Source organism: Mirounga leonina, unplaced genomic scaffold, assembly GCF_011800145.1.
Source record: "Mirounga leonina isolate KUSES-001 unplaced genomic scaffold, KU_Mleo_1.0 Mir_101664, whole genome shotgun sequence".
NCBI lineage: Eukaryota > Metazoa > Chordata > Mammalia > Carnivora > Phocidae > Mirounga > Mirounga leonina.
The window spans coordinates 27,564,738-27,590,907 of NW_023270175.1; the positions used below are offsets into that span (position 1 = coordinate 27,564,738).

At 42.3% G+C, this 26,170-nt stretch overlaps 1 protein-coding gene across 5 annotated transcripts in view; it reads right to left on the reverse strand.

The window, feature by feature from the left end:
- Nucleotides 1-26,170, reverse strand: part of FGF13 (fibroblast growth factor 13) — a 489,220-nt gene that overhangs the window by 169,672 nt on the left and 293,378 nt on the right. For 4 of the 5 annotated variants that reach the window (XM_035009353.1, XM_035009380.1, XM_035009371.1 and 1 more), the window contains exon 3: nucleotides 16,115-16,282. The exons of the other annotated variant lie outside the window; for it this stretch is intronic. In XM_035009353.1, the coding sequence (XP_034865244.1) occupies nucleotides 16,115-16,282 (168 nt within the window). The remainder of the gene's footprint in view (nucleotides 1-16,114; nucleotides 16,283-26,170) is intronic. 5 annotated transcript variants of the gene reach the window in all.

Consider the following 26,170-nt stretch of genomic DNA (forward strand, 5'->3'; position numbering starts at 1 on the left):
CAGGAACCAGATAAACCACAAATGCTTTTGAAAAAAATTAAATTAGCTGAGAGGTAAATTTAATTCTGTTCTTTGTCCTTCAGAATACTAATTTTTCTGAACTTTGATGAGTTTAATTTTTGTATATCCCCTAAAATATTATGCAAGGCTTCACAAAATTCCTTTTTTCCTGATCTCATGTTTGTTGCTGTAAGGGAACCAAGAGGATAAAGGGAAAAGTTGATAGTATACTTTTAGGATTGTTTTAAGGACCCCGAGGGAAGCAACTAGCCCAGTGCAGCAAATGTTAGTTGAGTCTTACTGGTTAGATTTAATGCTCAAAACTTTTGAATTTTCAACTAGATATAAAAACATGTAAAAGAAAATATTTAGGGATACTTTCACCTCTGCTCATCATCAGCTCTGCTGAAGAGAGTGGACTGAACAGAAGCTTGCTAAAAGGACCACAATGAAAAGAACTTCCTGAAGTAGGCTGTAGTTGAGCCTGGACACTTTACACAACCTGATTTACGTTACTTTTTATATATGACTGTAAATTCACAGAAGGCAGGAGCTCTGTCATACTGTTCCAGATCTCTTAGAGGAGACACAAGGAGAAACCAAGTAGGTACTCATTAAATGACCGTGGAATGATTAATTTAACCAGAGGCCTAAGTTTTCTTATACCAAATAAATGCATTGCATTTTACTGGAGAGTCTTCTAAATACTTTAGATAGCTTGAAAAGCTTTTGGAGAGGTGGGGGAAAGACTGGGAGGGGTAAGGCAGAATTTGGATTAAGTTCTCCAAGGAAGGAGAACATTGGTGGCAATTAAACAAAAGCCTTTGGACTGGCTCTTAAAGAAAGAGTAATTTGTAGACCATATCTTTCTTATTTACATAGTCGGTATATAGCCAAGTGGTTCTTCATGGGGGGGTTTCTCCCCTCATGGAATATTTGGCAATGTCAACAGATAGTTTTTGTCACAACTCTGGGGGATGATACTAGCATCCAGTGTGTGGAGCCCAGAAGAGCCCCTGAAGACAAAGAATTATCTGGTCCAAAAGTCAAGAGTGCCAAGGTTGAGAATCCCTATTCCAGCTCAACACAGGGACTGGGATGACATGACTGAATAAAAAATAGTTATGTCAACTACTTCTTATAGCAGGAAAGAAGCATTAATAAATGTGCCCACTGGGTTTAAGTTCTCACTTGGTTTCCCATGTTAATTTGGTAACATTTTTAATCCAATGTTATTTGTTGCCAAGTATTGGATGTGTTGGCTGATTTGTTTAGATCTTCCATATAGAAAAAATTAGGCACCAGTGCACAAGGATGATAAATACTACTGCTTGGAGGACTCTAGGGGTGCAGGTCCATTTCTGATTTTCCCAGTGCTCACTCCTCTAGAGCCAGCAGGAATGGTACTGAACAGGAGAGAAGACAAAGTTCACATTATGTGTTAAATCGAACCTTCCTCCCCCTCTGTGCACAGACACCTTCCTCTTCAAAGCCCTTTCTCGGGGCCAGCAGACAGGTGAGAAAAGGATGACAGGCACCAAATGGTTTGACAAGCCATAGGAATATAGAGTCTCCTTGGTTAGCCTCCTTGTTCCACTACTGGGACCCCACCTACATTTTACGGTACAGGTTGCTGTCTCAGCACAGATTAAATTGAGACACAGTCAGGAAGGAAAGTAGCAATGGATAGGCTAAGGACAAAATTGAATGTTTTTAGGGGTAGGTGTGTGAATGCAGTATTTTCTACAATGACATTTTCCTGTCTTGGTAAAAAGGGTACTGAACAAAAAGAGTTCAGCAGCTGTAGCCTCTGATCTTAGTTTAGAAATGGGTAGCAGCCTAATGTAGTCTTAATTAAGGGGTGATCCAAGTCCAAGGCTTCCTTCAAAATGAATTTTTTTTCCCCCAAAACCCTCTGGACCAGCTTGCACTATGAAAAGTTAATTAATTTTTTATTTTCTCATCCTAAAAATACAAAGCTTCTTTTGACTCTTTAGAAGCCACTGAGGAAGACTTATTTGACCTTGGACAAGGGGACACCCTATAGAGAAAACTGCCATCCAATTTTGCATGGGAAGTCAACATTTCCTTGGGATCCAAATTCGCAAATCCTAGGTGAGAACTCAGCTCAAATATATAGACTTGATATCATATTGTCAACAGTTTTTCACCACAAAACTGTGTATTTGTTCTTTCTAAACACTAGCTCTTTGATTCAGCAAGAAACCTTCACCGCTAGACAAAGAATCAATTTCCATAGTCTAGCAAAAGTGCACGTTTGTAAAGTTGGCAGAACACTTGCTTTATTGGAAACTCACATAATGTCATCCTTGATTGCAGCATATTAATACAACTCCAAAGAATACCTGTTTTTAAATACTGAACTCAAGAGGCAATTTGCTTTTCATTTGAATTCCCAGTGGTCCAATATTTTTAGGCTATTAAAAAATATTGAGCAAACTTAACTATGTTAAAAAGGACAAACAACAAAAGAATAAATCAGTCTTGGCAAAGACTTAAAGCTTTAGATGCATTATGGAGAAGAAAAATCAATGACATCTTTACAAAGACCTACTGCTGAAGGAATAACAGGTACTACATGATTCCTCATCACTCCATCCTATCAGGACTCATTCTAACCAAGTGCACGTCAGTGATTTAGGTCAGTTATTTACTATCGTGAGAGAAGTGGAGAGATACCTGTTCTATATTGAAATGAATTGGGCCACAAAGTCTAGATGTTAAAAGGGATATATGAGAGGCTTGGGGCGCCTGGGTGGCTTAGGTGGATAAGCATCCGACTCTTGATTTCGGCTCAGGTCATGAGCTCAGGGTGGTAAGATAGAGCCCTGTGTCCATCCTAGAGCAGCAGAACCTATACATGGCCTTCAGCAGACCTAGCCAACCTAGAGCTATGAGAAAGAAGACATCTGTTCCTTTCTTAAGCCACTATGTTTTAGGGTGACTTAAAATGCAAAGAGCTAACTGATAGACTAGGTCAAAGTCTGCCTTCCCTTCCAGTCTTTCCTCCCTGAGGGCAGAGAGAGTGCCCCCATTCAACGCTGTGCCTAATAACCAGCAAAATTTCTGGCTTGTATAAGACAAGAAGTTTCTATTGGCAAAGATATCAATTCTGCTAATGGTGACTGGAAGCGTTGTCAGTCATTCGCTGCCTAGAATTAGGGCAAATGACTGGTCGAAGTCAGAATATCAGAATTGGTTATTTGAAGAAGTACCTAACGGTAAATGTTACTGAGTATTTACTGTTGGCAGACACCGCTAGGCCTGTGGCATCTATTTAATAAAGCTCTATTCTGTAGGGATGACATAAAGGATGTATGTTTAAATGGAGCCCTGACTGGGAAGGGAGAGCGACCTCTTTTAAAACACCACTAACTGCTCCCAAAGAAAAAGCTGCACTAGAATAAAAGGTTCCCCAAGTATCCTGATTTGCTTCGGGGATTTTTTCCCCCCTCCCTCAGTAAATATTCTGCATATAGTTAGCCAATTATCCACTAAGTGAACAGTTAACCATGCATGCCAATTAGAAATTTCCTGAATCAGTTCATGAACCTTCTAACATGGATCCAAAATGCTATCTTCTCGGAGAAAAATCAAGTGATTATAGAGGAAAGGTGGCAGAAGAAGGAACAAAAGAGAAAAGTTATTGGCTGGCAGTTTCCATTACCCCTACTTTTTGAAATGCCCTTTGTTCTTTCCTTGTTGCATGAAAAGAAGGAGATTTTGTTCACAGCCTGAGGCAGCCTGCTAGACAAATGGCCTCGCTGTATGAATGGCCTGCTTGAGTCCACATTATCCCACAGAGGTCTGTGATTAGGCTGCACATTGCTGGGCTGGCTATCTTCTAGAAAGGGCTCCAGTAGAGGGACCATGTGAGCTCTACTACTTGTCTGTCTGTGTTTTTCTTAATAAGCTATTTTAACTCGACGAGATGTGCATATGTGTGTGTGCGTGTGCTCACACCTTCTTTGAATGGCAACTAGCCACCACAAAGGGCATATTTCACTTGTCCAAGCGTGTTGTGTTTCTGGAAGGGGCAAAGGCAACAGGGCTACCATAAGGACAATGGCAAATTTCTGATGGAGTTGAACCTGGAGACAGCTCTGCACCTGATCCAGGGGAAGTCCCCTGTGCTCACACCAGGAGAGAGGGACAGAAGGAGCAAATGACCCCATTATAGACGTGTCTGTCCCTAGAATCTCCCTGTATTTGCAGACAGACTACCCTCAAAAGGGGGCCACCTTTGGTGCACATGATTGCTCTACTCTACGGTGGTCACAAAAATCCAGTGTCAGAATGGAACCTCTGAGTTTCCACTGGGAGTGCTCAAAGATGGAGGACCTCAAAATAGGCTTTATCTGTGTGGATCCCACCTCCAGAAACGTGGCACTCCCAGGACTGTACATCACCCCTTCTCTTTTCTTGGGGAGGCAGCTCATAGCAGAACTAGTTAAGGTCAAGTGGCTCCATGAGGAAAACTATGGCTTTGAAGCATTATTTCATTTAAGGAAGTACTACAGGAAAAATGGCCTACAGCTAGTAGATGTCAATATAGGGAACAAAGGACAAGAACGTGTGACAAGTCCAATAGCACTGTTATGGCGCTGTATGGTAACAGATGGCAGCCACACTTGTGGTGACCACAACATAATGTATAGAGTTGTCAAATCACTATGTTGTACACCTGAACCTAATGTAACATTGTGTGTCAATTATACTTCAATACACTAAATAAGAAGTCAAGGGGATGAAAAGTATAGCATAGGAAACATAGTCAATAATATTGTAGTAACACGCAGTGACAGATGGGGACTATCCCTATTGTAGTAAGCACTGAGTAATGTATAGAACCGTTGATTCCCCATGTTGTACACCTGAAATTAATATAACACTGCCTGTCAGCTACACTTCAGTTAAAAAAATACGTTCCAGGAGGAAAGAATAGAGTGCAAGAAAGATTATCCAAATCCAAAGAAATAAAGGCAGGGAAATTTCAAAAAAAATTAAAAACAAGAAACATGTGACAAATCTCAAGGATGCTGCTTTTAACCCTTGGCCTACTGCTTAGACCAGCACTCAAGCCAGGATGTGGAGAAACACACGAGACGTCTCTCAAAGGAGGCACTGGGTAAGTGCACTCTGCTGAGAAGTTAAAGACAGGGCGCCTGGGCGGCTCAGTTGGTTAAGCGACTGCCTTCAGCTCAGGTCATGGTCCTGGAGTCCCGGGATCGAGTCCCGCATCGGGCTCCCCGCTCAGTGGGGAGTCTGCTTCTCTCTCTGACCCTCCCCCCCTCATGCTCTCTCTCTCTCTCATTCTCTCTCTCTCAAATAAATAAATAAAATCTTAAAAAAAAAAAACCTGAGAAGTTAAAGACAGTTCTATAGTTTTCTTCCGAACAGCACCTGTCACCAGCAGTGGATAGGATGGTGCTGAGCTCTCTTCTCATGCCTTGCACCTGAAAGGGGGAGTCAGGGGTCGCGGTACAGAACAAGCTGAGGCAGCACAATGGAGAAGAGACCAACCAGGCTTGGGAGCAAAAGAGACTTGGCTTCAAATCCCAATTAAGAGACTTATTAGTTGTATGACTTTGAGCAAGTGATTGTATATCTCTGCACTCCAGTTTCCCCCATTATGTCCTCAAGACTGATGACACCTACCTCATAGGTTGGGAAGATTAACAATAATAAACCTCAAGTGCCTGGCACATAAAAGATGCTGAAAATTGATAGCTAAGCATCTAACCAAAGCACAGTATAGAATGTCCTGCACAGAATATATCACACAAATTCCTGAGACCTTCTTCTTCATGCTTCTGGAGGGAAATGGACCATTTCATGAAATCTCATTCCTTGTGAAAGTCACACAGAACACTATCTTGACAGTGACCCAACCCAGTTTGGCAGGACTTTTTCTTCAAGTGCCTTAAGTCAGTTCTCACTTTGAAATGCAGGTTTTATTATCCAGGGACTTAGGTCAACAGATATTTTGTGAGGCAACGTTCTGAGGTGGGAGATCAGTTGGCCTGAGGGGATTAAGATCTGGCCTGCGGCCAAATAAATGTACACCAGCACAGTGAATAAATCCGAATTCTGATACTGCAGAGTGTAAAGCATTTTGACCAAATCAAATTTGATGAGAATTTGCCCTGTAAACATATTAAAGTTAAATCTGGCTGCTTCTCTTCTCTCTGAAGAACAAGGCACCTTTTAAATCTATTGTTTCTCTAACAGCGGGCCCAAGGTCCCTCCTGCTTACTTAGTATATCCAGCAATTTGTCTCAATAAGCGGATACTGGAGTAACTGGAGAACAAAATGGAAGATATTTCTAGGTTCAGCCTTGTTATGGGATACAGTCTCTTGTAATTGAGAGACCGTGGTCTTGGGAGTGAGACAGGCCGCATTTGAGTATTGGCTCTACCGCTGTTCACTCAGGTGACACTGGACAAGTTATTTCACTTCTCTGACTCTTGGTTTCCTCATCCATATTATGGATGGATTTTTCCATCTCTCCATATTATGGAGAGAAAAAAAATACCTACTTGCCTCCAAGGACTGTTGTGAGAATAAAGATAGTGTTAGGTAAAATGCTTGGCACATAGTAAATTCTGGATAATTGTCAATTACTGTTTTTATTATCATTTACCTTAGGCAAGAGAGTAGGGTTCCAACAAGTGATGAAAGAGAATTCATTGCTAATATCGAGACCTCTAGGGAACACCTAATCTTATGGAACTGGGGAAATGCTCAGAGCAAGTCTTAATAACATTCCTGTCAATGGTGGCAATTTTATTGAGCTGAGAAAAAAAATAAGCAATAGAATCAGCTGTTCAATACTTAGAAAAGACCCTTCCTCTTTTCTAACATTATAGGTGAAGAGTATCGCCTAGCTTAAAGAAAGGAGATTAGGCAAGTAACCTGTTCATGTTTGTTTTTTTCTTCCCTAAGGACAGTTTTATTGCATTCAAACTGAATTTAGCTCTTCACTAATCACTCTACTCTTTTTTGTGTGTCCTAGATGAAGTCATCACCCCCTTGAAGGTAAGGGACATTTCACCCACTTCTTTTGTGTGCCACCTACATCCAACTCTAGGCCCACAGAATTAACAAATACCTCCTGAGTCCCTTCCACTTAAGGCAACTCCTTCCTGTAGCATAGCTTGAGAACAGAGTATGGACAGCATTCTAGTCCTTTCAACCTAACATATCTCCTCTGCACTAAAATTGCCGTTAGACGATAAACTCATGTGTAAGGCAAGAGGGTAAACACTGCGCATACACAGCAGCCATGGAGGGAAAAGGACATGGGCTTCAGAGGCCAGAAAAACCAGATTCAAATCAAGTCCTGTCATTTATGAGGGAAGTGTCTGTATGGAGAAGCAGCTAAGGGGAACTGTGTTCTTTCCCTTCCTCTGTGAGGATCTGGTCTTCCAGCCAACGTACGCTTGTCGCTTCCAAAGCTGGATGGGCTTGAAGGATGACCTGGAGTTGTTCCAAGAATATATATCTTAAAATAGCTGAGGCTCGTAAGTAGAAATATGCCAGCACATGGGTGCAAGCGGACATGTGATTGTGATGTGTTGGAGTGAGTGCGGATATCAGCTGTGAAGCAAGACAAGCGTAAGTGTTGATAAAATGCAGGATGTTATACCTCTTGTTCCGCACCTTCCCGTGGGCATCATTCAAGCTGTGTATAGAAATGCCGTAGAGTATAACACATGAACACAAATCAGTGTAGTATACAGTGCTAGGGAGGATTTAGAAACATGGATAGCAATTAAAGTCTCCTGATCGTGTCAAAGTCAGTTTCACATACATGCTGCTGTCTTAATTTTATGCCGCAGGAGCTGGTGATGTCCACTTGGTAAGAGGGCAATGTCTCAATGACGACAGCCTCTGGTGCAACTCAGAGACAGACAGCCCGCTCATGAGCAGTTTGAGCCAACGTTTGCGATCTCACTGAGAGCAGGAGCAATCAAGCAAAGAAGTAATAGTACTTTTCTGGCATACTGATACACTCTTCTCCTTCTCCATCTTCTCTTCTTCAGGTACACTCATACGTGGTCCTGAGAAACTCTTCCACCCACATTTGCAAGCTGAATCATAGTTTGAGAAGACACATGTTGCAACAATTGCTTGCAAGAAAGGATGTTGGTCACAAGGTGGCAGATTACCACGCTCCTATGGAGAAGCCTGATTATTTTTCTAAAAGCACAGAGCGGCAAAGAGGCAAGGGAACTTCAGAAAGGGGTGTGTGCCGATAATGAGGCAGCAGAAAGAGAAATCAAGGAATCGATCCCAATTACAACTGCACCAAAAGCTATCAGATACCTAGGAATAAACCCAACCAAAGAGGTAAAAGATCTATACTCTGATCCTAAAAAAAAAAAAAAAAAAAATCTATACTCTGAAAACTATAAAACACTGATGAAAGCAATAGAAGATGACACAAAGAAATGGAAAAACATTCAACGCTTATGGGTTGGGAGAACAAATATTGCTAAAATGTCTATACTACCCAAAGCAATCTATATATTTAATGCAGTCCCTATCAAAATACCACCAGCATTTTTCACAGAGCTGGAATAAGCAATCCTAAAATTTGTACGGAACCACAAAAGACCCCGAATAGCCAAAGCAATCTTGAAAAAGAAAAGCAAAGCTGGAGGCATCACAATTCCAGACTTCAAGTTATATTACAATCAAGACAGCATAGTACTGGCATAAAAACAGACACATAGATCAACGGAACAGAATAGAGAGCCCAGAAGTGGACCCACAACTATATGGTCAATGAATCTTCAACAAAACAGGAAAGAATGTCCAATGCAAAAAAGACAGTCTCTTCAATAAATGGTGTTGGGAAAACTGGACAGCCACATGCAGAAGAATGAAACTGGACCACTTTCTTATACCACACACAAAAATAGACTCCAAATGGGTGAAAGACCTCAATGTGAGACAGGAAACCATCAAAATCCCAGAGGAGAACACAGGCAGCAACCTCTTTGGCCTCGGCCACAGCAACTTCTTCCTAGATATGTCTCCTGAGGCAAAGGAAACAAAAGCAAAAATAAACTATCGGACCTCATCAAAATAAAAACTTCTCACAGCAAAGGGAACAATCAACAGAAAGGGGTGTGTGTGAGTACGCATGCATGTGTGCGCACGCGTGTGTGTTGAGAATGATGGATACCTTACATGGCCACAAGTTCTAAAGGTCATGTAAGTGCTGCCTCTTCAGCCATGCCCTCTCATCACAGGGCACCTCCTAAAGAGGCCCATGCAATCAGTATGATAAGAATTCTGAATTGACAGTTGACATCACACACCAGACCTTATGCCAAGGTGATTTTTTCCTAAGGCAGGGATCCCAACCCTGTTAGCACATTAGAATTACCTGGGGAGTTTTTAAAAACTACCTCTGCCACGAGAGATTTTGTAGGGCTTTTGTTTGGACAAGTTATTGGTTAAATGGTTGGTTTTGCTCTGATGTGGGGCTCAGGCATCAATATTATCCCAAAGGTCCTCAGGTGATTCCAGCATGTTGCCAAGGTTGAGAATCATCTAAGTAATCGAAAGCAGTGTCACTCAAAGCATGGTCCACAGACTTAGCGCTGATCTATGAACTCTGTCACTGAGCAGATTTTTTATTTCGTTCAACTGACATTATTTTTCACAGCAAGACAGCAAGACTTTCTTGATGAAGCAAGCAGTGCATTGATTTACATTCTGGCAAAAGCTCCTTTTCTCATCACTGACTTGTAACAAATAATTTCAGACCCAGCCCTGATCCGTGGAACCACACTTTGAGGAGCACTTCCCTAAAGATAGTGGAGGGGGTGGGGCAGAGGGATAGAGAACAACATCCATTTCCAAAGTGTATTACTTGTCAAAGCCCAGCTGTGATGGGGGATACCCTGATGCTCCATGGAGCCAGCCTGGCATTTCCCAACGTGTATCTGTGGGACATTGATAGGTGTTATGAACAAAAAGCATTTGGTAGCTGGAAGATGTTTATCACTGAATTGCCCGAAGTCAGATTCCTGATCTGTACGACTCCTCAAAACTTTTAATATACTCTTATGAATCGAGACTCTAAGAGTGGTGTGGAGTTTGGGAAACATGCATTTGACCATAGATTCTATCTTTTCACATAGATATATGATCAATGTTTCATGAAACATAATTTGGAAAATATCGATCTGCCTATTATTTAGGAACATGTGAAAGAGAGTATAGTTGGTGTCCACGTTCTCTTCAACCAGGCAAGCAAGTTATCCTTTAAAACCAAAGACAGAGTGAAAAGTAGAGCAGAGGCAACAGCAGATTCCTGTGTATCTCCTGAACACAGGGAGTCCTCCATACATTCGGGCTGGGCTTGATTTGGGGAAAGAGCTGAAAGGCATTCAGGCTCTGCCTTTTTGCACAAGGAACGTAGCCTACCCGGGTCCTATCATGTTGGGTCAGAATGGCATCTTTTCTTAAGTGGTTTATCAACTGGCTGTGAAGAGAAACAAACAAACAAGAGGAGCTGCTGAGCTCTCAGAGCCTCAGAAGCCATATACTATCATACTATACTACCATTACTCAGAAGTAATAGCTTGGAAGGGGGCAGTACCCGTATGGATGGATGAGGTTTTCAAGTATCGGCAATTAGATTTTTCACTTTTTTTTTTTTAAGTCAAAATCATCACCATACACTGTCATTCATCCGATGGACCTTTCAGAGCATTTTCCCAGAGCAGTGTTATTTTAAACATAAGAATCCTGAAACGGGTTATCAGCGTTGGCGTCATACAGGAGAAATATCTGCCTTTGATATTAGCCAAGGGAAACTTCAGGAAAATGTCACTTCCAGCTCGACGGAAACACCTAGGCTCAAGTAAGAAGGGAGGCCCGTTGCTTTAAAAAGTGGATCATATTTTCTAGGAATGAATGGTTGTTAGTTTCTACTGTAAAGGCCAGCCTGGAGACTGAGTTGAGATGCATATAACTAAAAAGAGAATAATAAACGCCCATCCTGGACTGAAATTGAATTACTGGCTGTTAAGTATACTTCCTTGATCGAATTATGAGTTTTCCAGAGAGTAGAAACTATCCCCAAAATATGATTTAATTTTGTTTGCTGCCGTAGGTGGGAAATAGGACACAAGAGAGAATGTGACATTACTAGTCTCCTAATATTTTAGGACATAAGTCGTCTACTAAGAAATAGCCAACATGCAACCGAGAGAAACACATCTGAATACTTTCTGGGGAGAGGCTAGTGTTTACTCATTACTAATCACCAAGGCCTTCAGATTTCCGGCTTTAATTTGTTTTCAATTTGGACCAGTTCTAAAATTTTTCTTGTGACTCTGCAATTAAGCTGCCATTTGCTTCAATGAGCAAAGAAAACTCTCTGGTGTCGTTTTGCAATCCTTCAGGTAATACATCAAAGGCAAGGTGACCCTAAGTCATAGTTACTTTGAAATTAAAAGATTAAGAATAAAGTCTTTTATCTCTTCAGAGCCACCCAAACATATGGCTCCATGTTTTTCTAATAAAGTAAGAATAACCCTTCAGTTCTCATCCTCAAGGGGACAGATATGGAACCCAGGCACATCTTTCTGAAAGTCAAGAAATTTTCAAGGTGTTAAGCATCAGAGGTTGCTTCGTTTTTATCAAACTATTAATTCAAATAGTATTAGACCCATTTTTCTCAAAAGGCTCATTATTATTCAAATGAGGAAGAAACACAACAGGAGACAACATAGTTGAAGAAAAAGTAAGGATGATAATAAAGACATTTCCCTTGGCATGTTCCTCAATATTCTTCTACTTTCTTCCTCTCCTACCATTTAGGCAAGACTGGTGATATTCACGGGGACGTGTTCTCTTTCCGGTGTAAAGAGCAATGGTCATTGGCGCTGGTTACAAATATGCCCCCTTAACATTTGGCACATAATTTTGCTTTCTTTTGGTTGGTAAAAGCTGCCATACTTCATCACCACTCGGGAGCCCAGATTCTCTTCTCCTCCAACCAAAGTCACTATGTTGGATGCCTCTCTCAATTAAAAGGTTACAGAAGTCCTGAGGGAGATGGAACATATATATATATATATACACACACACACATATATGTGTGTATATATATATATACACACACACACACATATATATGTATATATATATAAAATCACATGAAAACAGGGCTGTAAGAAAAAGGCCAAATGCTTGATCAAAAGACGGTGGGTGACAAACCCCCGAGCTCTGTAACATTCTCCTATATTGTGTTAACTCCTTCAAATTTACTATTGTAATCAGGATTTTTAATCCTAAAAGTGAATGCTGGAAATCCATGATTTCTTTTTCTCAGTACATTTTCAACAGTATCAAATCGCAAGCATGTATATCTTGGTGTGATGCTTTTGAGCAATCTTCAAACATCAGTAAAAGTCCGATGACTGGCTCTCAGGAGTTACTCGAAATCAGTGGTTTCATTTTGGCCCACATGACAATGAAAGAAAAGAATCAAGCTACAAGGATTGTATTTTCTCTTCTCAAAAGTCTCCTGGAACAGTAAGAAGGAAGGTTTTGGTAACAGCTTCCACTCTCCGTGTGGCTTTCTTATAACAAAGAGCGTTGCTGGTACTGGGCCACATTAGACTCTCAGATACTTGTATGTGCTTCTTCAGCCAAATTCCAGTACTCACATAAGATTACATCATAAGTGGTTTTTATGGAAATTATCATATCACTGAAAATCACAAGCATTTGGAACAGATTAAAGAACTTATTTTGGAATTGGCTGCTCAGAAATAGAAACCTGCTTTTGGCAAAGTGTAATGTGGCTTTAGTGTATCCTGAAAAAGCCAGTGGGACAGTTCCATCCTTCAATGTATTGTTTCACATGGCTTCTGAGGGCCCTGGACGTGATACAAAAATACCTTTTAAAAGACAGGTGACTGTGAACTGTAAATAAATGATCTGTAGCAAATCTCAGGTGGTCATAAACTATGGGGATAATCTGGCCCGCACAAAGACACCCCCGATCAAATGAAGCACCAAGACTCTGTCTGTAATAACATAAAAATAGTTGGTCGATTTTTATCAATTCAGTAAGAAGAAAATTAACTGCAACTTTATCATAATACACATAAAAGCTCTTTGACCTAATTTCATCATTTCTAAAACTTACCCAATTCAAACTTTTAGTTTCCTCCCAAATTTCAATGAAGTTTTCATTTTTCACTTGAGGGTTATGTCAAAACCACCTCATTAGAAGAGGTCATCCTGTCCATTGCGTTCACATGCGGTGGAACTGGTGGGCATCCACAGCCAAGGTCAGTTAAGGTCTCATGCTTTGGCCCAGAAACCATGAGAGGAACTCTCTTCAAAAATGCTTGACATGAGAATAGAATGTTTCCAAGTGTGGCTATAGTTTAGAATTAAGATTCTGTATGTAATCGAGAGGCCTTTTATTTCTACTAACTGCAGTAATATGTTACAGCAACGGTAAGAGAAAACTAAAGACTGTACTTTACAGCATTTAAAAACCAGTCTTGCAAACATCTTCCAGGTTGCCACAATGACCACTGAAGCTTTCCCAAACCTGCGGTTACTTCACTGCCCGGAAATGAGGAGCTTTGGTATCCTACATGAAGTAGTTAATTTCTCAGCACAATTTCCTTATTTATCCTAGATCTCTTCCACAGCATCACTGCTTTCGCCCTGTCTAGGGTCCTCTGGACCCTGTTAATTTGTACAGAGATCAAGGGTTTTCATTTCAAGGTCTGGTTTTGCCATTAACCTCTGGGACCTTGTATGAAGGGGGGTACAGGAAAATTGTAAGCCGTATTATTCAAATGGTATTCCAGAAAGCCTGCAATGAGTCTAACACTATTTACGAATAATCCATAGGAACAAGGAGGGAAATATTAGCTTCGCTATTCCAGAGGACCTGGAAGGAGAGCGAGATAAGGAAAATCTTCAATCTGAGAGAAGACAATGCCCATCATCAAAGCGTACAAATGAAAGGATGACAGTCACATGAAGCATGATGGCAGCCACTCAACGTGTGGATGAAATGACAGATTAAGAACTATCCAAACCTTGTATCAGCAGTTTGACTGCTACCCATTCTCTAAAGAATTCTTCATATCTGAAAACATTCGTAACAGTATACACAGTACGCTCCAGGTGATACTTTGAAAATTCACAGATCCTGACAAAATTGTATGCAATAAGAAAAGGGACGGGGGTTTAAATTTAGGTTATTCAACTGTATTTTTCTTAAATCTGAGTACTGTTGAAATAATTTGAAGTAACTTTCTAAACCGATTGCTTGACTGAATTTAAGCAGGTGCTTCTTAAACTGCTGCTTTTTCTTCCTCTAACCAAATTTGGTTTTCTAGGCTTATGTGCAAGTAGAAAAGCGGTACAGTATCTGTAACACATATATTTAATTATGTTATATGTGTTTAATATATATGACTAGATAATAAACGGTATATATTTATAACACAGATACTGGTTTTATGTGTGTGTGTATTTGCAAGTATATGTAATTTTAGAGAAAATAAAGCAGAAAATATTGGAATGCATTATAAGTAGTAAAGTAATTGTCACTGGTTGAAAGTTTTTGTTTCGTTGAAGCTTAAGGTCAAGTCAGTATCCTCTCTACCAAACCACCAAAGGATTCATTTTACTCACTGTAAAGGGTCACCATCTACATCTCCAGATGAGTTAAGTGTTGACATCAGAACTCATCCCCAAATTAGACAGTTTGGATATCAAAGCATGGGTAGAAACAAATGCAAATATTCTATTCCATTGCTGAAATATACGTGAACATCGAAAAACGTACGCTTCTCCTTTTCTGCCAATGAACACTTAAAACTCTATTTGGAAGTGAGGAGAAGGGGGGCTTGGAGATGTAAAAAACTGATTCCAGAACCCTGGACCCGAGTCAATTTGGAGTGGTTTCCTTATACACCAAACTTGACACAGAACCACGTGGCAGTTCTTTCTAGGTCAGAAAGACAGTGGTAAGGCAGATACCCATAATGTTGCAAAAGGGCAACTCGAAACAGGAACAAAGTCGCTTTTAGAAATCATCCCAGAGCCATTTATGCAAAAGTGTACACCAACAGCCCAAGGACAGGTGCATTTTGTCACTTCTGATGTTATTCACTGGTAAACCGCCTCACCGGTATTTGATGTGGAGGGCACACAGGCTGATTCACAATAAGTAATTAGCATACACAGTAGGCTTCTCGAATGTCACTTTGCAAGTTGAAATGTACACAAATGGCAAAGAGCTGACCACATTTTGTGATGTGAAAAATGTCCCTGTTTGATACATGCAAAAAAGTGGGGGAAATGTCTGAAAACTCTCTCTAGACAGACGAGGTACTTTAGAGAGAGATTTGTAGCGGAGATTTTAGAGAGAGAGTGGTAGCACGGATGGTGATGAACACGCTATTGACCTCAGTTTAAAGTACCGGCAAGTAGAATTTTCCAAACCTGTACTTGAGCTGCAAAGAAAGACAAACTACTCAGAGTTTCCTTGAGGCATGCATTTCACTATGGCAAAGTGCAACGGGGCGTGCATTACATGGGACGTCAGGGCCTGCTTCAGCGGACTAAGGAGATCATGAGCATTCTTCAAGCACAATGCAGAAGCTTTATGGAGTGGAGGAGAGTCAGAGAATTTGGAATCATCTTCTCATTATGTCACTTTAGAAGTGTCATTCCTCAGCCGACTGCTGTGTCAGGAATGCAAGGTGATGGGAACAGACTTGGCCAGATGTCGGCTACAGGAGCAAGCAACTTTGGCAGCCAAAATGGGGCAACGTAAGGACAGCAGCTGAAACCGGTTCCGCTGTGAGAAGCAGGAGGCTGCTCGGCGCTGGGCCCGAGATGACTGTATTATACAGTGTTCCATCTGAGCCTGCATAACACATTCACCGGCGAGCCAGGGGCCTCCTAATGCTGTCAGGGGCCGAACGACACACAGCACACCAGAGGGCAACGCACAGTCAAAAAGAAAAGAGAAAGAAAGAAGAATGAGAGAACACAAGCAAAAACACGCGTCCGTTGTGCACAAACCTTCGGGCTCTGTGTTTTCTTTGTGGTGTACTTGCTTCAGCGGGCAGCAGAAGATTTCGTGACACTTAGCACGAAAGGGGGACTCTTTTTTCTTTAATTCCGCAGATTGGATGGAATCTTGCCGTAACATAATGTATTCCTGTGTGCCAGGGGGGGCGTCATCCAGAACTGTGGTCACCACATAACAAAATGAACTCAAGTTAGAGCTTCATGAAGGCAGCGAGCGTCTCCAATCACATCTACTCCCAGGGAAGACTAAAGAAACAACATTCCTAAGAAAAGTTTCAAAGAAAAACATTTACTAGCTTGCTGATGTTATTTTGAGGGGCTGACTTTAAAATAATGAAGCCCGGGGAATAGCTTACTCGACTACATAGACCTCTGTTGCTAGTATAACGATAATTTAGGGGCGCGAAGCACAATAAAACACTTTAATACCAATAACCATATTGTATCAAAATAAACACCAAGTAGCGCTCACACGTTTCAATTTAAGATATAATAGAAATATTTGCAGGTTGAACTGGCCGAGGTCCACCAATTATCAGTATATTTGTTGACGTTTCTTTCCATGGTCTGCTCCCCCAGAAGAACCTGACTTTAGCGCAACATATACCCAGTCAGACCAAAGATTCAAGGGCGTTGCTCTTAAATCTTTGATTTTCAAAGAGAACTGGGGCTGTTGCAGATAATCTTCAGATATTCAGGACCCCTTAATGAGGGCAAGAAATTCTACTTGCGAGCCTCACAATCAACCCTGGATCTGGATCAAAGACCTACCTGGTTGAACAGTGGAGAGCGGGACCTGGTTCACCAAAATTGCCCTTAGATAGATCCCAAGCCCCTCTCAGCTAGCTCACCTTTTCTTTCCAGACCCTTTCTGCATTTTCTAAGCAAGACTGTGAACGTCTAGCACTTTTTCCCTGAAAAAACACGTGGTCTGATTTTAAAGGGTCCCCACCGCAACATTCTTCAGCCTGAAAACCACCCACCAAGCGGGGGGGGGGGGGGGGGAGAGGTGCAAATTTGATCTGCATTTGCAGAAAAAAACAGGGAACTGACCCCAGAATTGATTTTTTTTTTCCTCTTTCACACCCTTCCCAATGAGGCCATTCCATTTTGCCAGGAGTGAGTCACTGCCTCTAAAGCTGTGATTAATGGCATGCTGACTCATGCTACTCCCCCAAATGCATACACTTAGCATGCATTTAGAAGGACCCGTACCACCAGCAACCTTCTTATCAGGAGAATAACACTGTGGTGTTTGTAAAATATAAACAGCTTATGGTTGAAATTTGGTGGGACCTGAAGCTTCTGTGTTTGGCAAAACGTTCCCAGCTCATTGGCTGGGATTTTAATGACCTTTAGGAACTATCTTTCATGTTGGGGTAAAAAAAAAAAAAAGGTATAAAAACCAACAAAACTTTTAAATGAGCATTATGAGTTTAGAACAAGTTCTTGATAGATGGCTTGTATGTGGAATTGTTGTCTTCCTTTATAAGTCATTAAATTATGCAAGAAGGTGATGAATATTTTAGTCAGCTCTCTATTTTCCTCTAGCATTCAGCAGCAGTGATCAAAAATATTATATAGGCACACCATCACAGTTTTTCCTGGCAGAGAGTCCCCTTCATCTACTAGGAATATGACTATAACTCCATAGAATCTCGTTGTGAAATGCACATCTTTGCGAGCAACAGCTGCTATTCAAAACATTTGCAACCATTTCCTGCTATGAGCAGAGAGTTAGGATAATACAGACACTTATCAAATTCCAGCATCACAGCTGAAGACCAATTCTGGTTTTACCACCCAAAATATTTAAAGAAAACCTCCTAAACTTGGAACTCTTTAAAAAAAGAAACTCCCATGATTACCTAGAAGGTAAGAAATTCCTTTTCACGCACTGTGTATAAGAAACATATTTTAAGATGAAAGGACAATTGGAGGATTAAGAAGAAAAGAACAACTTTTTGATAATACATAGGGAAGCTGTCATTCAGAAGCACTTGATAAACATCAGGAAATTGTCTTCCACTCTCATTTTTCAATACCAACGATGACGTCACAAATGGGCGTTTCTGGAGATTAATGGCGGACTGTAGCTAATAGCCTTTTGCTGACTCTCTAGCCATCAGCTTTTCCCAGCTGGTCATTAATTCCCAGAAAATGCCTTGCGCTGCCATCATTATTGTTTAATTAGATACAACTGGTTATCTGTAACATACAACAAAATTCTAATAAATGCGACACGCTGACCGATACAAGAACCAGCCCCCAAATTCATCATGATGGGGAAAGCACGAGGGTCACAAAAGTGCAGGATAATTGCTTTCCACAAAATTCTCTCTCCTGTTCTTTCTTCAAATTGAATTCAGCAAGTGCAAAAGGTGCCAAGATGAGAGCATTTAAGGAGCCATGTGAGTAATAACCACAGGCATAGAACATTTCCTTGGAAATTGTGAACATCTGGGAGTTAATGGCTCAGCTTTGGGTCTCAGGCTGTCTCTACTCGATGCCCTGAACATCAGTCAGTTCAGGCAAAACAGAAAAAAAAGCCAACCTATCAACCAGAAGTGACGTTGTATAGGCAACACCTCACTTGGGTCTATAAAATTTCTGAACTTGAGCATATTCTACGTGAAAACTTAAAACTATTATATCAAATCCATTTATTCCCAGGGCTCCCTCAGCTAAGACAGGGGCTCTATGTGCAATGGCAGCAACCAGAATGGCAGGGGACTTCCCACAGGACCCCAGCACTAGGGCAGGTGGGCACCTTAATTGTACTCTAAAAGAGGGATGAGGATGCAGATCTTTCAAGGAGTATTAGCTCTACAAAAGGGAGAGGAGGCTGGTAAAGTAGCCAGCTCATCAAAACAGGAAAAAAGAATGTGATTCTTCTTTCCCCGGCTTAGTCCAATGTTTCTGCCATTTTTCTCCTTCTAGTGCATTCCCTTCTTGCACATGACCTCTATCCTCTGAAAACTCCTCCTCCTTCTGTTCATTTGAGCCATTTGTCCACATTTATGCAAAGACTCCTGCTGCCCTCCCCAACAATAGATATATACAATCTCGGAGGGAGACAAACGACTCCAGTGATTGGGAAGACAGTGGATTTACAACGAAGCCTCCTCCAGGTTTAGAGGCCCAACTTGACTCTTCCAGACAAATAAGACGGTAAGAGTGGCTCATGGTTGATTTCTGGACCGTGAGGCCCCATGCTCTGAGGAAGGTTGCTGAGCCCCACGACAACGGCTACCGAGGGTAGGGCTCTGCTGGGAAATTGCACCCACATAGTCAGTGCCCTTGACCTTGATCACCCAGCCCGCCTCCTTGGGATTGCAAAGTCCCACAGGAGTGAGCAAGAGTTGGGAGAAGACAAGTGCACGCATGCAAATCCACACATCCAGACACGCAGACACTGGCAGGTGGCATACTCAGACATGGAGGTGACAAGAATAAGTGACTTTAGGGGGGAGGGTGATTGTTATTAGCACAATTTATGAAAGAACTAGGGCCTGTTATAAAAGGTATTCTATTGACTAACCGTTTAGGTGGGCAAGCCTGCATCAAGAATTGGTTTCCCAATGGCAGCACTGGACTGGCACTAAACCATCCCCACTCTCCTCTGGGTCTCTCGGTAATCACCAAAATCAAGGACAGGGGTAGCAGGAGCAGTTATGGCAAGGGAAGGGGGTTTAAGTCTAAGCCTGATGACCTCGCCTAAGCTACTCATGTTCACAGAGATACAGTATTCCCTTTTCCAACTAGACATAGAGAAAGCAACAATCTATAGCAAAACTTAATCACCGATAAAAAATCATCCCAATGTAATGTACCTTTTAAATGTGTTTTTAATTAATGAAGTTAACACTTATCCCTATTTTTTAAAAAAAATCCAGCTGTTTTACTCTATAACTTTTACCAATAAATATAACAGTGGCTACATAAAACAGCTACACAAATATTTAGTAGTATCACAAACACTACAACGTCGTCCTCCATGTCATTCCAGACAAAATTTCTTTAGAGATTATTAAGTGCAACCCCTTTGTCTTAAAACATAAGGAAAATAAAGCTCAGGAAGGGGACGTGCCTTGACAAGTCACAGAGTTATTGGAAAAGCCCAGCCCGGAAGCCAGGATTTCAGTGTGTTTACCAGCAAATCTAAAGGAAGACCGCTTTGTACACTGTATATTAAAAAGGGATTGGGCTCTTCAGTATGACTTAGCTTAAAAGATTACCCCTGCCCCCAACAAAGTGTTCTTTCTTCATTCAAAGATGGAAAAGCAACCAGAGACAGCCTAGGAGACTATTTAGACAATGCCACGTAGGCACCTGCCCCCTCACCAAGTCCCTGTGATTCGCTTTCAAATGAACTCTTCACAGAGATGACTCAACATACTTAATGATACATGATTTTAAATCAAAGCGAATCTGAGATCACCAGGACAATGGAAATGAAATGACTGGAACTACCAATCAAAGTTATTCGACATGTATTAGTGACTCCAAGAAGCAAATACATAAAAACACCTATGAATCAGAAAATGTGGCAAAATACACACATTATCAAATGTCCTCACATAATGAGAAAAAAGTGAGAAGAAAATCGAGTAATTGGAGCAAATTACCCTTCCATGTCACTGGGCACCTGTCATGCTGAAAAGTACATTCAACCACAGGGTGAGCTACCTCAAGACCTCCATTTTGCCTTCTGGCTAACTGCCTGTTACTTATCTGTATATGATGTTTAAGCTTTACTGCCATAGTGGATACGATCAAGATGGCAGGTTTAAATGTAAACGAGTAACTTAAGTAATTCACTTAAAAGAATCGAATACTAATGATCAACATAAAAACAACTTTAAAACACTTCTAGAAATTTCAGTTACCTTCTTCTTTACAACCTCCCCCATCTCCATTCAGCGCCCTCACCCGCGATTAGGACTTCCTCCAAATTTTGTTTGTTCCGGCTCTTTTGTTCTTCCCCTGGTAGAATGAAATGCAAACTCTCTACCATGGTGGCTTCCCACCTCCTCAACTCCATCAATGCCTCTCTTCTTCTTACTCACACTAGATTCTTCCATTAGATCTAGAATATGGTAGGCATTTTCCTGCCTGAAGGCCTTATACTTGCTGTTCACTATGACTCCCCCTTTATGTTCTTCCAGGTTCTACTTAAATGTCACCTCCTCAGACATGTCTTCTCAGCTTCCTTAGGTAGGTCTGGACTTGTCACAACTATAATATTTATTTATTTTTTATTTTTTTTAAGATTTTATTTATTCATTTGAGACACAGAGATACAGAGAGAGAGAAAAAAAAGCATGAGCAGGGAGAGAGGCAGAGGCAGAGGGAGAAGCAGGCTCCTCGCTGAGCCAGGAGCCCGATGTGGGGCTCGATCCCAGGACCCTGGGATCATGACCTGAGCTGAAGGCAGACGCTTAACCATCTGAGCCACCCAGGCGCCCCATCACAACTATAATTTTTAAATGCATGTATGTATGCACATATGCATGTGTCTCATCTCATTCTCCCCACAAGAATACAAACTCTCTCAAGCAGGAACATTATTTGTCTCATTTATCACTCTATAGCTTTTTGGTTATCATTATAAGCTTTTACTGAAAAGTTAGGTTGATAATTATTTTCATTATTTAATTTATTTTAATTTAATTTAATTTAATTATTTTCATCAATTATACCCTGTAATTATTTTCATATATCTTTCATATGTCTTTCCTCCACGATTTGAATGTAAGCTCCCAGAGGGCAAGAACCATGTCTTTCGGTATCATCTTTGCTTTCCCTAATGGCCCACAATGTTTTGCACATGGTAGCTTTGCATGCATAAGATCACTCCCCTCTAAGGATAATCATGCCTACCCTGAAAGCATGTGCTAAGAAGAAGGGTTCATAAATGGAAGGGGTTCAGCACATTGCCTGGCCGTTGGCAGGCACACAGTGGTAGCAGCCATGGAAGAAATGCTGTCTGGGACGGAGATGACACTGTTGAGCACTACACTCCGGTAGTTAGGAAACCAGGATCCCCCACTCTGACTCACCACTGACCTTCTGGGTGACCTCTGAGCCTCAATCTTTCCATTTCAAAAATAAGTGATGGGTACTAGGCCAAGGTTTTTCAACATTGGCACTTTTGACATTTGGGGCTAGATAATTCTTTGTTTTGAGAGGCTGTTCTGCGCACCAAAGGATGTTTAGCAGCATCCCTGGCCTCTACCACACTAAGTGCCAGGAGCATCCCCCCACCCCGGCCAAGTTGTGACAACCAAAACTGTCTCATATTGCCAAATATCCCTCACTCGCAGGATGAAGACAAAATCACCTTAGCTGAGAATTGCTGGACTTGATGATGGGTAAAGCCCCTCTGGTTTAGAAACCTCTTTGTAAAGAATAAGCACCGGGGTGCCTGGGTGGCTCAGTCGTTAAGCGTCTGCCTTTGGCTCAGGTCATGATCCCAGGGTCCTGGGATCGAGCCCCGCATCGGGCTCCCTGCTCAGCGGGAAGACTGCTTCTCCCTCTCCCACTCCCCCCTGCTTGTGTTCCCTCTCTTGCTGTGTCTCTCTCTGTCAAATAAATAAATAAAATCTTCAAAAAAAAAAAAAAAGAAAAGAAAAAGCACCAATCCTGGAAGTCCCTCTGTGACCCTTGGAGATGCTCAGCATCCTGCAAGGACTCAGCTATTTCATTTGGGGAATGAATACTACCCCACACAGTCTGGACCAGAAAGAGAGGAAAATGCACCGGGGAGCATGCCAATTACCTAGGCAACAGAAAGCGGGGTCATTACTCAGCCTAGGGAAAGCTTTGTCCCGTGAATGGGGACACTGGGCAGCACCACCGGCGAGCAACCTCAGGCACCTGCTGTGAATAATAGGTGGGGCCCAGCCAACCAAAGACCTGGCTCAGGTGGGGATGAGAGGTAAGAAGAGGAGGCCGGGAAACCCTCTCTGACCTTATCCAGGGAGCTTTCTTGAAGCCTGGCCTTCCCATCTTCTAAAGGCCCGAGTCACCAGGGAGGATGCTTCCTCCTACTGAAGACAGAAATGAGTCCGTTAACAAGAAAAGTGGCAGCTTCCGCCGGCAGAGCAGAGTGTGATTTCGGAGGTCCTGTGCCCCTGCATGAATGACCTATATTTCATCCCCGCTGCAATTTCGAGCATGTGAGAGAGAAAGAGCAAGGCCACAGAGAAATACATTCCACCTAAGAATACTGGGTCTTGCCCCATCTCAATGGTACAATCAGAGGAGTTGTCACCAGCCTGTTACTTGCACGTTTTCCAGCTTTATGTCATTGCATTCCCCTGCCATGCACCCTGCTCAAGTCCCAGCCAAACTGAAGCGTCTATCACACTCCCCTAGAAGGCTTGTGGAGGCACAGATGCCTGGGCCCCCTCCCTCAGAGTTTCTGATGGAGGTGGTCGGGGCTGGAGCGTGAGTATTGGCATCTCTAACAAGTTCCTAAGTGCTGCAGCCGCTGGGCAAGGATCACAGGTGGAGAACGACGGCCCCAGCTGTTCGTTTTGCCTCTCGCAGCCAGCCGCATTCTCCTCGGCCCAGTGCAAGCGCAGTCTAAACCAGTAGTTCTCAGCTGTGCTGGTGCTTTAGTGTGACTGGGGAAACTCTGAAAAAATAAGATGCCCACGGTGCCACACCAGATCAATTAAACCAGAATCTCTGGGCTGGGGCCAGAGCACTGGTAGGTTTCCAAGCTCCTCAGCTGATCCAAGTGCACAGCTAGGGTTGAGAAGGACTATTTTAAGCCTTTCCGCGCTATCCCAGTGAAAAGTCCTCTTTCCTCCTTGGAGGGCAGGCTCTGGCCCCCAGTCATCTTACTATTTCCATTTCTTTCCACATCTCAGCCCAGCGTTGCCACATACAAAATTGTACAGCAGTCCAGATCTCCACATAGCAGCCCCATTCCAGCTTGAGCAACTATGGTGGTTTGTCCATAGCTCTACCATAGCATTAATCCACCCCTGCCCTCTGTTCTCATGACTTTTTTTCAAAATGACTCTCTCACCAGTCAGTCTTGTTGAATTGAGTCAAACCAAGCTTTATTCTATTAACACCCGCCAAGGCCAATGTCTTGGGCTGGTGAGAACATGAGTCTTTGGCCTGAAGCCAGCCCATGATACTTCATCTCGCTACCCTGGTCCTTCCTCATCAGCTCCTCATCCTCAGGGTCCACACAGCTATTTCAAACTTTACATATGCTACAGTCTCAACCACAGTACAATCTAAGCTCACAGTCACAAAACAAAACGGTGCCAAGAATTCATTGGGAACTTTGTTGGTGATTGGCTAAACATGCTGGCCCTTCCTTTCATGACAACACACAATAAGGGATTTGGGCTCCATTTCCCAGAAATTGCTTCCTTGAACCCCATAATTCAGGGGTTCTCTACCCTAGCTGAATCAGAATCATCTGGGGAGCTTTTATAAAATGCTCACCTCTAGAGATTCTCATTCAATTGGTCCCATAGTGGGGTATGCGTCTTGATAGGCCTTAAAAAGCTTCTCAGGTGTTTCTAAGGTGCAGCTAGGATGGCAAACCAATGTGGCTAATTGAGGCAACAAGAGAAAAATTAAAGCCACAAGTGTAAGCACGATTAACTGCAAAGATGTTTTTCTGAGCAAAGAAGGAAGGGCTCTAAAGAAACGAGGACTTTCAAGTGCTAGGCCCCTTAATTAAGTAAGGAATACAAATGGATCCGACAAGGAGAAAGTTTCAAAAACCTTAGGGAATTCAGCAGGGTGTATTGGCAAAGGCCTTAATCAATCTGTCCTGGTTTCAAATCCCAGCTCTGAGGCCATAAGTGGTCTCCACAGTGTGGCCTTGGGCTTAGTTTCTTCACCCATAATATGGGATGACAGCTGTTCGTAAAGGAGGGCCCCGAACCAGCCACCCAGATATCACATAGGAACTTGTTAGAAATGCAGGCTCTTAGCCTCACCAAGTTCAAACCAACAGAATCAGAATCTGTCTTTTCAGAACATTCTGAGGTGACCTCTGCACACCTTGAAGTCGAGACACGCCGAGAACAGTGGCTGGTGCACAGTGGGGACTCCGTCTGGGTTCATTCCCCTCTCTCCCGAGGCCAAACAACTATTTGGGCAGCACGTCAATGTATATTCGTGGCAACCCTGCCACGGGACAGAGGAAAGAGCTCTAGACTTGGGAGACCCCTGCCACGTCGGCCATGACCTTGAGCACGTGCGTTTTCATCTTTTACAGATGACCAAACTGAATCACAGTGTTCAACAGGGCTGTTTTAAGAATTAAAAGAGATGATGTGGGTGGAAGCATCCAGCACAATGCCTAGCCCCTTGATAGGTACTCCATACGCACAAAGTACTCCCTGAGTATTGACTGAGGCTGAATCCAAGTTAACACGGAAGTGCCTTTCCCAAGCAAAACATGTCAACCACCTACATTCTTGCTAGTCTCCACAAGGCTTCACACAAGCTTCATTTTAGTTTTCTAACCAAAGCAGGGGAATTGGCCTGCAGGAGAAAAAAAAAGATGGCTGTACCACTCACAGAGCAATAAATTGGCAAATGGTATTTCTTCCGGAATGACACTGGCATTTCTTCAAAATGTTTGAGACTGGCTTCCTTAAAACATTTTATTTGGTCTCACTCATTTTGTTTTTAATGCAGAGTGCTTCTGGCCACAATGTCTTAAAGACTGAAACTCTAGGGGCACCTGGGTGGTTCAGTCGGGTTGAGCGTCCGACTCCTGGTATCAGCTCAGGTCATGATCTTCCAGTCGTAGGACCGAGCCCCGCATCAGTCTCTGCGCTCAGCATGGAGTCTGCTTCAGATTCTCTCTCCCTCTCCCTCAAATAAATAAAATCTTAAAAAAAAAAGAAAAAAAAAAAGACTGAAAGTCTAGGCAGCCCATAAAGATTGCTGCACCATGGACTCCAGGCACTACTTCTGCATCAAATTCTGCCTCTCCCTCCATGCATAAACAGGGAGGCCAGGGCTTCATTCAGTAAGTGGCCTTTCCCTTCAGACACAATA